General features: G+C 45.8%; 1 protein-coding gene across 1 annotated transcript in view; it reads right to left on the reverse strand.

Annotated features, from left to right (window-relative positions):
• Positions 1 to 235: 235 nt before the first annotated feature.
• DNHD1 (dynein heavy chain domain 1) overlaps positions 236 to 14,485 on the reverse strand; it is a 337,397-nt gene continuing 323,147 nt past the window's right edge. Inside the window, exons 43-45 of the mRNA XM_069203282.1 lie at positions 13,560 to 13,959; positions 10,379 to 11,076; positions 236 to 1,279 (exon numbers count right to left, since the gene is read on the reverse strand). Coding sequence (XP_069059383.1) covers positions 953 to 1,279; positions 10,379 to 11,076; positions 13,560 to 13,959 — 1,425 coding nt within the window. The 3' untranslated portion in view covers positions 236 to 952. The remainder of the gene's footprint in view (positions 1,280 to 10,378; positions 11,077 to 13,559; positions 13,960 to 14,485) is intronic.

The following is a 14,485-nucleotide window of genomic DNA, read 5'->3' on the forward strand; positions in this document are numbered from 1 at the left end:
ACTCGAGGAAGGCTGCTATCGCAGAGCGTTTGCCTTTCACAGGGAATGCTTCCTCCACAGCCCTTTTGATAACAACAGCCTGAGCTGTCTACAAGGTATGTGGTGTGCCACTTCGTCCTAAGAAACTCTAGACTGCAAGTTACTCTACTTATGCTCTCCTAGGCAGCGTACAGAAGTAGGAGTTTAGAGTGTTAGGCTTTCAGATAACCATTAACCATGTTAAAAATGTTCATTTTATTCTTGTTGTTTACAACATGCCTTCATGATGTTTTCATAATATCTGCTGCGATTATTTTAGATGTACTAAGAAACAGGTTTTGCCTTGTTGTAATAAAGACTTTTAGTTAAAAATGTCCTTTCTTTCTAGAACTTTGTGTGTGATACTATGAAGAGAGGAAAAGGTTTACTGTTACCACTGTACCCCAGATCATTTTCCAGGTATGACCACTAACACAAAAGCAGTGACCTCACTTCAGATATGTATTGGGTGGGGTTCTGAGGGGTTACAATAACCTGTCTTTCACATTCTACACTGGTGCATTCAACTGTGTTCACCTGTGCCACTTGTAGGTGGGTAAGCAACCCCGTAGCACTACGCCAGAGTCATATTTTATGCCACACCACCTGTCAGCAATAAAAAAAAGTACTATAACAGCATGCGTTTGGACCCTGAGTCACAGGGTTATGCATAGAGCAACGTGCTTCCTGTTTAGCACAGATGGCATTTGGCAATTAACACAATTAAGCTAAACATCCAATTAGTAGACGCCAGCATGTATGCCTTCTATTTGCCCCATCTCAAAACAGGCCAAGGGCCAATCGGTATTAATGGTAAGAGCCGTGGCTGCAGAGAGACAAACTTTACACAACATTACAGACTCTCATAGTTCATTTTAATAGAAATGTCACGTAGGACACAAGGAAGCAAGACACTGAGCTCCTGCTCCGGGAATCACAGCACACTAACCGCATGCACATGCCGCTGGCTACACACAGACGGGTCCATCTTGGAGGTGAGCGGCAGGAACATCACTTCATCCCTGGGGGTCCCAACGTACAGCGGGCAGAGGTACTTTGGAAACACCGAGCCCATACTGCACTCCTGCGCAGACGCCCGGACTGCACGGATCCACACCTCAGGGATGCTGCAGGACTGGCTGGACAGGGTCTCTTGTAGGACACACAGTCTGGTATCCCAGAGAGCATTGCGCACTTCAATGCCTGTGAGACAGATTGCATGCTGCAGGGCTGACGTCGGTCGCACACTTCTCTGCATTACCTGGAAGTGAAATACATGAACGTCAGAGGCCATCTCAACTCTAGAAACTCTCTAGAACGGAAGTGGCACATGCATCAAATCACCATTGTTATTTCCCTTAAATACAAATGTAATCCCAGCCTCGTCAGCAGCAGCACACACAAGCCACCGAACTGTTCAGGTCATGTACAGGAGTTGGTCACCATCCCGTGAACCTAGGCATCACTGAGAGACTTTATCAGGGAGGATTACCCTGAGAGGCCCAGGGCACTTACAGATGCGGTGCAGGAGAGCAATACCAACACACAGCAAAGGGAAAAGGGGGAGACATTGAGTTGCCACCTCTCCATAATTGGAATGAAAGTGAATAAGAGTTTTGTACAGTGCCACCTGACTGACGTCACCCCAACAATCCCAAAATCAGAAAAGAAAAAAAAGTAACCAATGTTGCGCAGGAGCGGGGACACACCTGGACATTGGTGAACAACCTCCTCCGTGTCTAGGACCCCTTCAACTTCAGCAAGCGGCAGCAAGTGCATATGCATCCATGACTGCACGGCCACCAATCAGTGAGCTCTTTAACCCCTCCACAGCGGTTCCACAGCGGAAAACTTGGGTCAGAAGGCTGACCAATATTTTTACACTATGTGCAAAAACGAAGACGTGGCGAAGCACTCACTGTTTTTAGACTTCAGAGGCGATCAGATCTACAAATTGTTCGAGAACCTCCCAAACAAGGAGAAAGACCACAACTAGGAAGTGGCTCTTGCAGGCTTAAATGCGTATTTTGTCCACCAGTTGTATCACAACTATGAGAGACTCAAGCTGCAGTAGAGACGCCAGGTGAAAAATGAAACCATTGATGGGTTTCATGTGAGACTGAAAGCTCTAGCCTGCACATATGTGGACGATGACCAGACCAAAGAAGTTTGGGCCACGATCATACAGGGATGCTGCTCTTCCACCCTGCGATGACTGAACCAGTATCAACCAGGCATCAAGCTTGAGGATATCCTCATTTTAGCAAGGTTACACAAGCTCTCAAACAGCAGTGGAGAAGAGATGGAGATGACTTTGTCAAAAGGAGCATCAACAGTAGGACACATCAGTTTACTTAAAATCATGGAGGAAAGAGTTGATGTGGTGTACAAGTTTGCCGGTGAGGACACAACCACAGAAGGTGCCACCTACCAGCCAAAGCAAATGCCAGAACTGCGGCCTAGATCTACATGCACCCAATGCTTCCCCAACTCAGGGGAAGTCATGCTTACAATGTGGAAAGAACAACCATTTTGTCCATGTGTGCTGCAGTGGAAACACAAAGGGCATACGTCACAAGCAAAAACCAAACTCTGAGGCAGCTAACCATCAACGACGAAATGCATGATGATGTGACGGCCAGGCATGTAGCAGAGGAAGACACAAGGGACAGTGACAATGATGATATCTTCAAGATCTCCTTCACAAGGCACTCCAGTAACAACAAGAAGCAGCTGCCAATGTGCACCATAATGATTGATGGAGTCAAGGTGCTAGTCCTGATTAATACTGGAGCGTCAGTCAACTTCATAGACCTGTGACAGTTCAAAGCACTAAATCCTAGACTGTCTCTGGTGCCCATTACAGCCACAATCTATGCGTGTGATGGACATACCCCTTTGTCTCTAGCAGGAGTGATTAAAGTGCATGTAGCCCATGGAGACACTGTCAAGTGCACAAAGATTCATGTCACCAAGAAAGGGACGGGCACGCTAGAGGGGTGCCACACTGCATAGGATTCCGGGATTGTTTTCTTCGCAAAGCATGTCTATGAGTTGCAAGCAGAGGAAGTGCTAAAGGACTTTCCACAGCTAACTGAAGCCACAGGATGTGAAAGTCAGGTCAAGATGTACACTAACACTTTTGTAAAGTCCATCACCCTGTGTCACAGAATGCTGCTTTTTCACCTGTGACCACTAAGTGCTTCAAAAACTGAAATAGCAAGAGCTGTTCAAAAAAGTAACTATACCAACAGCCAGGGCTTGCCCACTGCCAGTAACCCCAAAACCGAAACAGCCACAAGCTAGCCACATGTGTGTGAAGTAGAGGCTGCACAACAAGGCAATCCGCAGCGAGTGTCGGATCAATGAACAACATAATCATGGTCCTGAATGGTGCCTAGTGGTTTTCCAAATTAGATCTGAATGCAAGAAACCATCAACTGGAGCTTGAGCGAGCATGCTGGTATAGCACAACTCTATCCACCCACCTTGGCTTGAGAAAATACTGGTGCCTAAACTTCAGCATATCAGCAGCTGCAGAACTGTTCTAAAACTCAGAGAGACACTGACAGGAGTCTTGAACATAAGCGACGACATTCTCATCTATTCAACAACGCTAGAAGAGCATCTCCATCTACTCAGGGCCACTCTGGCCCACCTAGGGGACCACAGTTTGACACTACACAAGCAAAAATGCACCGCCTTTGATTCATCCATTAGATTTTTTGGTTATGTCTTCTCCAGAAAATGCCTACAAGTTGATCCCAAGAAGGCTGATGCCATACAAAAGGTGCCAGCGCTGATGGATGCAACAATAGCATACTTGACCCGCATAACAACACTGAACTGACTGTGGATGCTAGCCCCATCGGCTTGGAAGCAGTGCTCTTGCAGGAGACGAGCCATGAGCAGATTGAGTGAGAGGCGCTGGACACCCATTGGGCCTGCTGCCATTTCCATTTATACCTAGGGAAGGAGGCAGTTCCGGGTAATAACTAACCACGCATTCTACTCTTTGCCGGCATGCCCAGACACCCACCACCAAGGATTTAATGATGGTCATGCTAGCTCCAGTTATACATATTTGATTAGTATACAGCCCAGGAGCAAGCAACCCAGATGATTATCTATCAAAACACCCACGGAGAGAAGGGAAGAGAGTAAGGAGGAAAGATTTAGTGAGAATTTTGATGGTAGGGGCTTGCCCAAAGGCCATATCCATGGAAGATAAAGTAGTGGAGGCATTTTGATAAACTACATGGAAACACTTCCTGATTGATGCCACAGTGTGGGACTCCCACAGAAAAGCAGTTGATGACACAACTTTGAAGAAAGCGGGACAAGCTTAGCAACGCCATAGATGGACTTGTGCTCCAAGGCAAGCACATAGTAATACCACGAGCCCTGTGGAGCCCAGTAATCGATTTGGCCCATCAAGGCCACCAGGGAGTGGTGTGGACCAAAGCAAGACTCTGGAGCAAAGTCTGGTCCCCTGGAATGGACAGTGCTGTTGACGACAAGGTGAAGTGGTGTCACCCTTGTCACATAAAGGGAGGGGGAGTGCACTGTGTTCATCGTGCCGGAGGAACACCAACCATACCAAATACCTGAAACTGACATCAAAAGCTTTCAAGAAGGTTAAGCCCATACTGGAGAAGATCCTCTCCATATTCCATCTCCATGTGGAACTGAAAACAGACAGCACTCCAACATTCCACGAACAAGAGTTCAAAGAGTACTTAAACTCCCTATGGATTTGTCACTGAAATTTAAAGCAACAATGGCCAGAAGGCAATGGAGAAGTGGAGTGGTTCGCACGCACCCTCAATAAGATGCTTCAGATTATCACAGACGAAGGAGAAGACCGGGAATACTGCCCACACCAGTTCCTGCGGGTGTACCGCCACACCCTTCACATCACTATGGCATGCATCCCTATTTAACTATCTGAGACCTACCTGAGACAGCATTCCAGCTAGCCAAGTATGGCAACCAGCCACCCTGGATGCAGTGGCAGTCCAGAACAAGAGGAGAGGAACGGATGACAGTGTCAGCAGACACACAAGAGCAAAAGTGCCCGAGATTGAGATGGGGGATTGTGTGCTGGTAAAACATGAAGCTCCCAGCCTGGAAATGTAAAACATCCTTTGAGAGGGACCAATGGAAGGTTACCTGAATCCAAGGAACTATGGCTACTGCTTCCCCAAGGGGCAAACAAGTAACCTGGAATGTGTCCTGGTTCAACAAAGCAAGCCTTGCAGGCACCTCAACGCAATGTTGGATGAATCTTCAAACAATGACTGGGAAGATAAAGCATGAACCCCGGAGATGCCCGGCGGGGTAATCTCAGTGGTACCTAACGGATGGGTGAGGCATTGCCAAGAGAATCCTGACACCACCCTACCACACCAACTCTGCCTAGGAGAGGGCTGGGGATGTTCTTTCGAGTCTAGAGGCATGCCATGAAGAAGTCTGCGATTCCACATCTGGCCCAACCCTGCTCACAGCCAATCACTAACAGGCTATGTGAGCTTGAACCCCAAGATTGGCAAAGAGTGCCTCTTTCTCTCTTTCTTTCTCTCTTTCTCTCTCTCTCTCTCTCTCTCTCTCTCTCTCTCCCCCTCCCTCATTCATTCATTCATTTTCCCTACTGATGGTACTACTTCACTTGAACACTCTCCTGGCTGACCACAAAGTCACACATCTAGTGCTGGAGCTTATAACAGCTATTAAAGCTGAGGTCCTCAAGCTTAGAACCCATCATTGATGACACACAACCCCTGCTACCACACAGACATGAGGACTAAAGCCCTGCTGGGCCCACTACACTGAAACACTCTCCTGGCTGACCTAAAGTACACGCATGGTACTGGAACAACCCCCTCCCCCCCATACCTACCTTACAACAGCTACCGAACCACACCTCCTCAAGTTTGGAACCCATAAATAATGATATACAACCCCTGCTACCACAGTGAACCTCAAACATAAGGACTAAAGCCCTGCTGGGACCACTACACTGGAACAATCTCCTGGCTGACCTAAAGTACACGCATGGTACTGGAACAACCCCCTCCCCCCCATACCTACCTTACAACAGCTACCGAACCACACCTCCTCAAGTTTGGAACCCATAAATAATGATATACAACCCCTGCTACCACAGTGAACCACACAAACATAAGGACTAAAGCCCTGCTGGGACCACTACACTGGAACAATCTCCTGGCTGACCTGAGTCACACTCATGGTATTAGAACATACAACAGCTACTGAAGCTCACCTCCTCAAGCCTGGAACCCTTCAATAAGGACAGTCAACCCCTGCTACCACTGTAAACCACACAAACATGAGGACTAAAGCCCTGCTGGGCCTACTGGAATGGAAGGTTCATCTAGCTATCCTCAGAGTCACACATACAGTACCAGAGTTTACAACTGCTACCTAACCCCACCTCCTCAAGCGTGGAACCCATAAATAATGACACACAACCACTGCTACCACTGTAAACCACACAAACATGAGGACTAAAGCCCTGCTGGGCCTACAGCACTGGAAAGCTCATCTAGCTAATCTCAGAGTCACACATAGTACCAGAGCTTAAAACAGCTACCAAGACCCAGCTCCTCAAGCTTGGAACCCATCAATAATGGCACACACAACCACTGTTAACCACACAAACATGAGGGCTAAAGCCCTGCTGGGCCTACTGCTCTGGAAGGCTCATCTAGCTAACCTCAGAGACAGACACCCCCCCTTACACACACACACACCCCTATCTAGGTTTTTACAACAGGTACCGAAGCTCACCTCCTAAAGCTTGGAACCCACCAATAATGGCACACCCACAACCATTGCTGCCACTATAAACCACCTGGACATGATGGCTAAAGCCCTGCTGGACCCATTGCGCTGGAACACTCTCACAAAACTCCTATTAAAAACAACTGCTCTTTGCAAACTGCTTGCCGGCTCTTTGTATCGCAACGTGGTAATATGGCCTCTAGGTTCATAATACCCAAAAATAAATAAATATATCAAGGTCGCACTTCTGTCCCTTCTACACTGGCACAAGTCTCTGAGGTGACAACATCCACACCAGTGTAAAGGGATTGCTTGTTGACACTTCCCTGTACCCTGTTGGTGAATGGTGGAACGAGGGCCACGGTTATTTTAACCACCGGAGAGGGTAAGGATCTGGTATTTTCTTTGTCTTACTGATGTCCTCACAATTTCTGTAGTCCTCAACACCACCCTCTGTAAATATCCAAAATTGCAGAATTCTAAGCCAGGAGCATGGGAGGGGATTCACCTTTTAGGTTTGTATGTTAAAATGAGTAGTCACATAAATGTTAACATTTTCACCAAATTAAATTTTGCAAGAACCAGGCATGAAGAAAAATAAACATCATGTGATCCAGAGAACCAATCAAAGACTGGAGGTGAAGATATCAGCTTCAATGAACCCTTCTTCATTATTTAAAAATAATTACTAGAAAAGAACATTCATTCCATACAGAAAAACAAGAATATATTCAAACAGTCTTAATGATCACGTGAAGTAGTAAATGTGCATTTATATTTGGAAGCTATGCCTGAAGACTCAGCATATTGGTGTTAATGATATTAGCAAAGCAAACACCGCTGCCAGGTGGCTCTGAACACCGTGACTGCACCTGGTCCCGGGTAGTTCGAGCTGGACTGGTCCTACGGGGGCAGGGGTAAGACTGATTTGAACATGGCTGGGTCCAAACTAAGGTGGCATGGTATGTAAAATATCGGAGGGCTGGGATGCGACCAGAGTATTTACCGGTGGCTGAGATTGATTCAAGCATTCCACCCTTCACCTTTTTGTATACTTTAGCGAATTGCTACAAGGAATGTAAAATAAACAAATATATTACACCATTATTGGTGTGTGCATTGATTTTCAAATTCATTGTGCTTGGGGTTCCTCACATGATATTCTGTGAATCTCTGACAAGTATAAAATGTCTTGTTCAATTTGTAGATTCTTCTAAGTAGGTGAAACATGACACCATACACCTCTGAGGCCGTTTTTTCTCATTAATAAAGTAGATGTCTGGGACCTGCTATTCTTGAGGGTTATCAAACTTCACTTTTGCCCTAAAAGGGCCATTGAGGTCAAAAGGACATGCCAGTGTTAAGTGTTATTGCTTTTGTGACACAACTCAACAGATTTTCTAGCTTGGAAGCAGACACATTACTTAGAAGATCATGGCAGGACGACCATACATGTTATTAATGTGATCATGATGTCCAAAAGGTATACACGTCTTCCAGACCCAAACGTGTTCTTTGTTGTGGGGTTTGTGTTGGTGTAAATGAGGACATGATCTGCTCCAAGAGACCTGTTTATTAGCAGAACTTGGAGGGTCTATGTGTATGCTAAATTCATCAGTTGCGGGTATGGACTCGGAGCTTGATAAGGCCTCCTTGTTGTCTCTTCAGGTTCAAGGAGCAGGTGTTGCATTTTAGCATGATAATGTTAGACACCTTTCTACAGAACCATTCCTGGTGCAGCACTCCTGATCAGTAAAGAAGAAATTCTTGTCTTGCTAGAGCCATGGTAACAATGAATGAGTTCTTCGACTGATGTCAGGGCGCCATCGTTACTCTGTTGAATGAAATGCAGTTCGTCTATGAATGATCTTGGAATGATTTAATGGGAAGTACTGCAGCTATGACAGATTTATGAAAAGATTATTATAGATAGCCCTGGTGAAGTCCCTCTAATCGGGACAAAACACGTTGACCATCAATGTCAACAGTTTGTTCTTACCCCATGGTTTTACATTGAAATAAAGGATATAATTTTGTCCTCCCATCCTATCAGTTAAGTACCAATGAATGACCCATTCTGGTAGCAGCTGAGGCCCTTTGCTTGTTCGCTCTGAGCTCCACATAACGCCTCTCGGAATACACACATCTAATCCTTACATTAGAACTGGAAGCACAAGAGATGGTTTGAAGAATGTTTTGTGACTTCCAGCAGCCAAGCAGACCCTTCCTGAGTCCAGGACTAGAGCTACTGAGCTTGTTCCCTTGGCGTGGGGACAGTGCAGCTGTTCGGGGAATTGTTATCCTGAAATCCTGAAATGGGCTTTTTGAAAATCTCGGAGCCTGAGTAAGATCAACTACCATCAGCTTTCAGCCTCATGGCCAAAACAGCATTTCATCAAAGGTCTGTCTTCCTTATTTTTCAAAAGAAGAAAAACAAACAGTGTACAAAACACGAAGATTAACACAAGAAAATACATGAGATAAAGAACTTCATGGATCAAAGTTTTGTAAGGAAAAAACCTCAATATTTATTTTCATTACCAAAACCTCAGCACTTAAAATCCCAGCAGATTATACTTAAAGAACAAATGCTTCGATTGCGAGTAGTGTAGAATGGGAGTGGTATATATCGCACCCAGTAAATACTGTTACTCAAGGGGGGCTTAGTTACAGGGTGTGAGAAATACCTCCTTTTCCAACTGGTGAGAATGAGGCAAATCATGCAGAATTTAAGTGACTGAATTCTGTGTGTAATGTCTTTTTTTCAGGGCATTTCCCCCAGTAAATTTCGTCAGGTTTTTGTTAATAAAAATGTACCTGAAAAAGAGGGTTGAGTGTGATATTTAATGCACTATTTGGATTTCAAATTGATGTTTATACAAGGATTGGGCTTTAGACCACAACTTGGAAACAGGGGCCACAGTGTCTTCAGAACTCCACTGGGCGACTGAAACCGTGATTCTAGTTCGTAGAGGAGGACACGCAGACTTTGTTTGGCTTTGGTCTTCATCAATCTGTGCCCCAGAAGAGGTATTTTTGGAGCCTTTTAAAGAGATGAAGCCAAGCAACTGGGTGGCCAAGGAAGTCCCAGTCAAACATTAATTTTTTTTAAAGTAGCTCCTCGCCACTTACTACTTGTCTACATATTTTCAACCATTTCTCCAGCAGGTTTCTCACTTAACTACTTTGCCATCACTTTGGAAACCAGCTGGGCTAATACTGATGAGTTGGGGAAGCCATTATTCTGTGTTTGTGAGCGACTGTAGACGACTGATATGGGCTCTTGTCTTCCAGGACCCACCTACACCCATATCCGTCTTCACTACAGCTAAAGGAGGCAAAACATCAACACTTGGGGCATCAATGACTGCACCTCAAGATGTCAATGGTAAGGATAATAGCAGAGCAAACACTTTTGCCCCGGTGCCTTTAAACATTGTGACTGCACTTGCCGTATGTGCATATGTGACCTTCGCTGTGCCATCTTTTGTTTGAGTCAATATGCAAAGCCTTTTCATCATCGATAAGCCGGCACTGCAGCAAGTGGGGAACATACCTGCGCTTCAATTGAGTACTGGTCCAGATCCTGGTGTTCACTGCGGGCGCGCTCCTGCATCACTGCTACCAGGAGCCTTTTGGGGCACTGAAAAGCAGACAGGTTGTACAACATGTTGTAGTTGGGATCCGCGTCCAGGTATCCCACCAACAGCTGCTGGCGCCGCTGGAGATGCTGCACCCACTGGAGTAATGTCTGCTGAGGCCGGGCTGTGGCGTACATGGACCACTGTTTGGGCACCGTGCCCCGCGCAAGGCCGTAGGCGATGTCATCACACTTGCTGCAGAGACCAGGCTCACCCAGCAGCTGGTCCTGGAAGCAGCATAGGTCTGTCAGGAGCTTGCAGACTATTTTAGCAAAGTGGTGGCACTCCTCTAGAAGGAACCTGCGCAGAGGCCTCTCCGGACACCCGCTGTCCCCCTGTCCCGCGCGGTTGACCTCCAGCTCCATTTCCTTCAGCCGCGCCACACAGTCGCTGAGGAGGATCTTCACGCTGTCCGCCTGTGGCACTGCAGGGTGACATGGCTGCCAGACATCCTGCGACCTTAGTAAGTCTGCCAGAAGCTCTTGGCTTCTTCTGGTGTTAATCCTCTCTGCGACCCCTTCAGAGAGGCCGAAGGTCACAGGGTCGGCGGGTACGGGCAGCTGTTGGATCCTATCCTGGGTCTGTTGGATCCACGACTCAGACACTTGAAAACCTGTGTTTGGGGCAATAACCAGACAAGACCCAGATCATTTCACAGCCAATTCAAATATCTATCGATATATACACACATATATATAAACATATCACTATCTTTCAATTTTCACACACATTTTTATAATATGTAATACATGCACCGATAACTATGGGACACATGGAGGGCAGATCAATCGGTCCACCACAAACTTTGATTTCCAGCTCTTTTGCTCTTGCACTGAGACTGCTCCTCTGTTTCTCTTCCAAGGCCTTATTTCAGTTCTGATACTGACTGGGACGCGCCCCTGGGGGGCTCCACAAAGCTGAACTGTCACCACTTCAGAGTTATACCTTAATGCAGGGCATTTCTGAGAACCAAAAACCCAAGGGACAGTGTCACAAAGACTACTGAAACAAGATGCTGGATTTTTTTGCAACCTTGAGCATGGAACATGTAAGGAACTTCTTTATAAAAATAAATCAAACTCTCCCAAATTTAAATAACTCGAGAGTTATGAATTGCTAGCATCTGACTCGGTCTCTTTACACACTAATTTCTTATGTATTGAATCACAAATAATTTTAGACATTAAGTGCATCTTGTGACTCGACACAGCACAGAAGCCCTAACATTTCCACACTTACAAAAGCTTCTAGAATACTTTGCTTGCTTTACTAAGAGAAAGCTCCGTGAACAATGGGTGGCAGATTTACTAAGATGTTGTGCCAGGTGACACAAGCCTGAATAAATATTTATTTTGGCTTTTCTTTCCAGCACAAAAGTTTATTTGCACAGGAAAGTAGCCCTAATGTGATGTAAACTAGCTCTAGTGTTTCTTTGTGTTGGTTTGTGTCACGGGGCGTACCGTGGGTGGTACATTGGCGTTCCCATGCAACCACCCATGGTTTTTTAAAGCCCTATCTACTAACATTTGTAGACAGAGCTTTACACCAAAAAACATTTGAGGCTGGTGTAAAAAAGGTGAAATGTTTTTATCACATCCACAGTGGGAAAAGTTGTAAAGTGTGTCTACACATGGTTTTATTGTACTGGAATGGTAACCTTCTAGAACAAAAGCCATGCTAGACATCTCACAGACACCTTCGCACCATACTGCAAAGCTGTGTGATGGCGCTAGGCACCCCATCGGTGCACCAGTGCAGGGAAGAGAACAGGAGCACCATGTCTTACTAGATAAGGCACTATCCTGCTCTCTGCCTCTCACGAAACGCAGCTCGCTGCACTGTGTGACAACTTCGTAAATCTGCCCCCTAAAATCAAAGAACTAAACCAACTGAGCGACCACTATGTGGCTGTTACTCTTCGCAGGTTCCAAATGTTGATGCTTGATTAATTCATTATTATCCTGATGAAGACCCTTTTAAACTACGGCCTGAGGCCAAAACCTTTCCATCCAGCAAAACGATTAAGACTGGTCATCACTTTACAATATCAAACATATCACAGCAAACATGTTTAACACTTGTAACTTTCACAGATCAGTATACTTGTGGAAACAATATATCACCTCACCAACAGACAACAAAATATTAATCAAACACATTATCAAGGAAAATGTCACTTATAGACCTAGGGGATTACAACCTATGCATTCAATATCATATGAAATGTATTTATAAGTGCAGCAACAATTGGACGTCTCTTTTTAACTGTCCGACTGGGCGGTAGATACTTCTGTGTACCACTCCCAAAGGATCCCAAAAGCCTACATTTGAGGAGCCTTTATGAACACTTATCCCAGGGCAATCCCTTCTCTCTAGTCCTACAGGAGATCCAGGGCTGCCATGGGATCATCCTAGCGCTGACCAGGGACAACTTAGAGGTTTACAAGTATGAAGTCGGCTCTGCCCAATGAGGACCAAGTGAACAGTGTGAGCAACACTTAGGTTGTAGCATAGGGCTCTGGTACCTCTGGTGGGCCTATGATTCCTGAACTCATCTCTTCGTGGTAAGGTAGACGAATCTCTTCACTGGGCTGCAAGCAAGGCTGTCAGTATAATGTAGAACAGCATGAAGAGTTCTCTGACTTAAGTACCAAAGAACAGTGGTTCTTAACCTGCTGACTATACTGTGGACCCCGATTGATTCATTATAGGAATCGGGGGACCCCGCCGTGTCTTTACTAGCTTTGGACCCCCAACCTAAGCAATTTCTGTGATTTGAACTTCAAAAAAATAGATAAAAATTAAAAAAAACAAGTATACACCAAACAAATGCTTAAATATTTAAATATTTTGTTGAATTCACTAACATAGAAAACGTTTTCACATTTTCAATTTTGCTTTTATTTCTATGCACTTTATTATTTTAAAGTATTCATTTTATTATTATATACTTTGGTGACACACTCATGGACCCCCTGAAAAGGCCTCGTGGACTCTTCAGGGGTCCTCAGACCACAGGTTAAGAACCACTGCCATAGAAACAACACACACAAACTCTTCTAGGAAGTCTTACAGGTTCTGGTTGTTACATGTTACCTGAGAGTGATCTGCAGGTGAGGGCAGACAAGAGGCTGTGGATCCCACGCATGGGCAGCATGCGGGAGCTAGTGTCCAAGCACTGGCGGGCCACTCCAAGAACAGCTGCTTCATCCTCAGGGTTCAGGATATGTCCCCCGTAGATAACAGAACCTAAAGGGAAAACAGGGCGGTCAGAAAGAACTGCTAGAAACAAACTTAAAGGGCTGAGCAGAGGGTTATGAATGTCTGCTAAGAAGGGGTGCCAGTCCGAGCCTGTGCCACGCTGTTCAAGCAGGGAGGGTTTGAGTGTGTAAAATGAGAGGGGCCGATGAGACTTCTTCAAAAAAGGGAGATCTTTTCCCTTGAAGAGCAGCAGTATAAGAAACATTTCCACCACACGACTAGAGCAGGAGAGGACCTAAGAAATAGGAAAGGCAGACAGAGGAGAATATGTTAGACCCTGAAGACAGAGTACTTCAATACCTTTGTACGGTCACAGTCTCTTCTGTTCTTCAGAGGCCCTCGAGAGTCTGAGAATGATCCTGCGATGCACTCCCAGGAGCCACCTGTCTCATCACTGTTACTGGCAGATGTTGGTGAAGGACGGGAGCATCTTAGGATGATCCTGTGGTACACTCCCAGGAGCCACCGGTCTCATCACTCTTACTGGCAGATGTTGGTGAAGGACGGGAGCATCTTAGGATGATCCTGTGGTACACTCCCAGGTGCCAACTGTCTCACCACTGTTACTAACAGATAGTGGTGAAGTCTGGGAGCATGGCAGAATGATCCTGTGGTACACTCCAGGGTGCCAGGTGTATCACCACTGATACTACCGGATGGTGGTGTAGGCTGGGACCATGGCAGAATGATCCTGTGGTACACAAGGAGGTGTCAAATGTCTCACAACTGTTGCTTGACAGATGGTGGTGAAGGCTGGGAGC

The sequence above is a fragment of the Pleurodeles waltl genome, chromosome 8 (genome assembly GCF_031143425.1).
Source record: "Pleurodeles waltl isolate 20211129_DDA chromosome 8, aPleWal1.hap1.20221129, whole genome shotgun sequence".
Lineage (NCBI taxonomy): Eukaryota > Metazoa > Chordata > Amphibia > Caudata > Salamandridae > Pleurodeles > Pleurodeles waltl.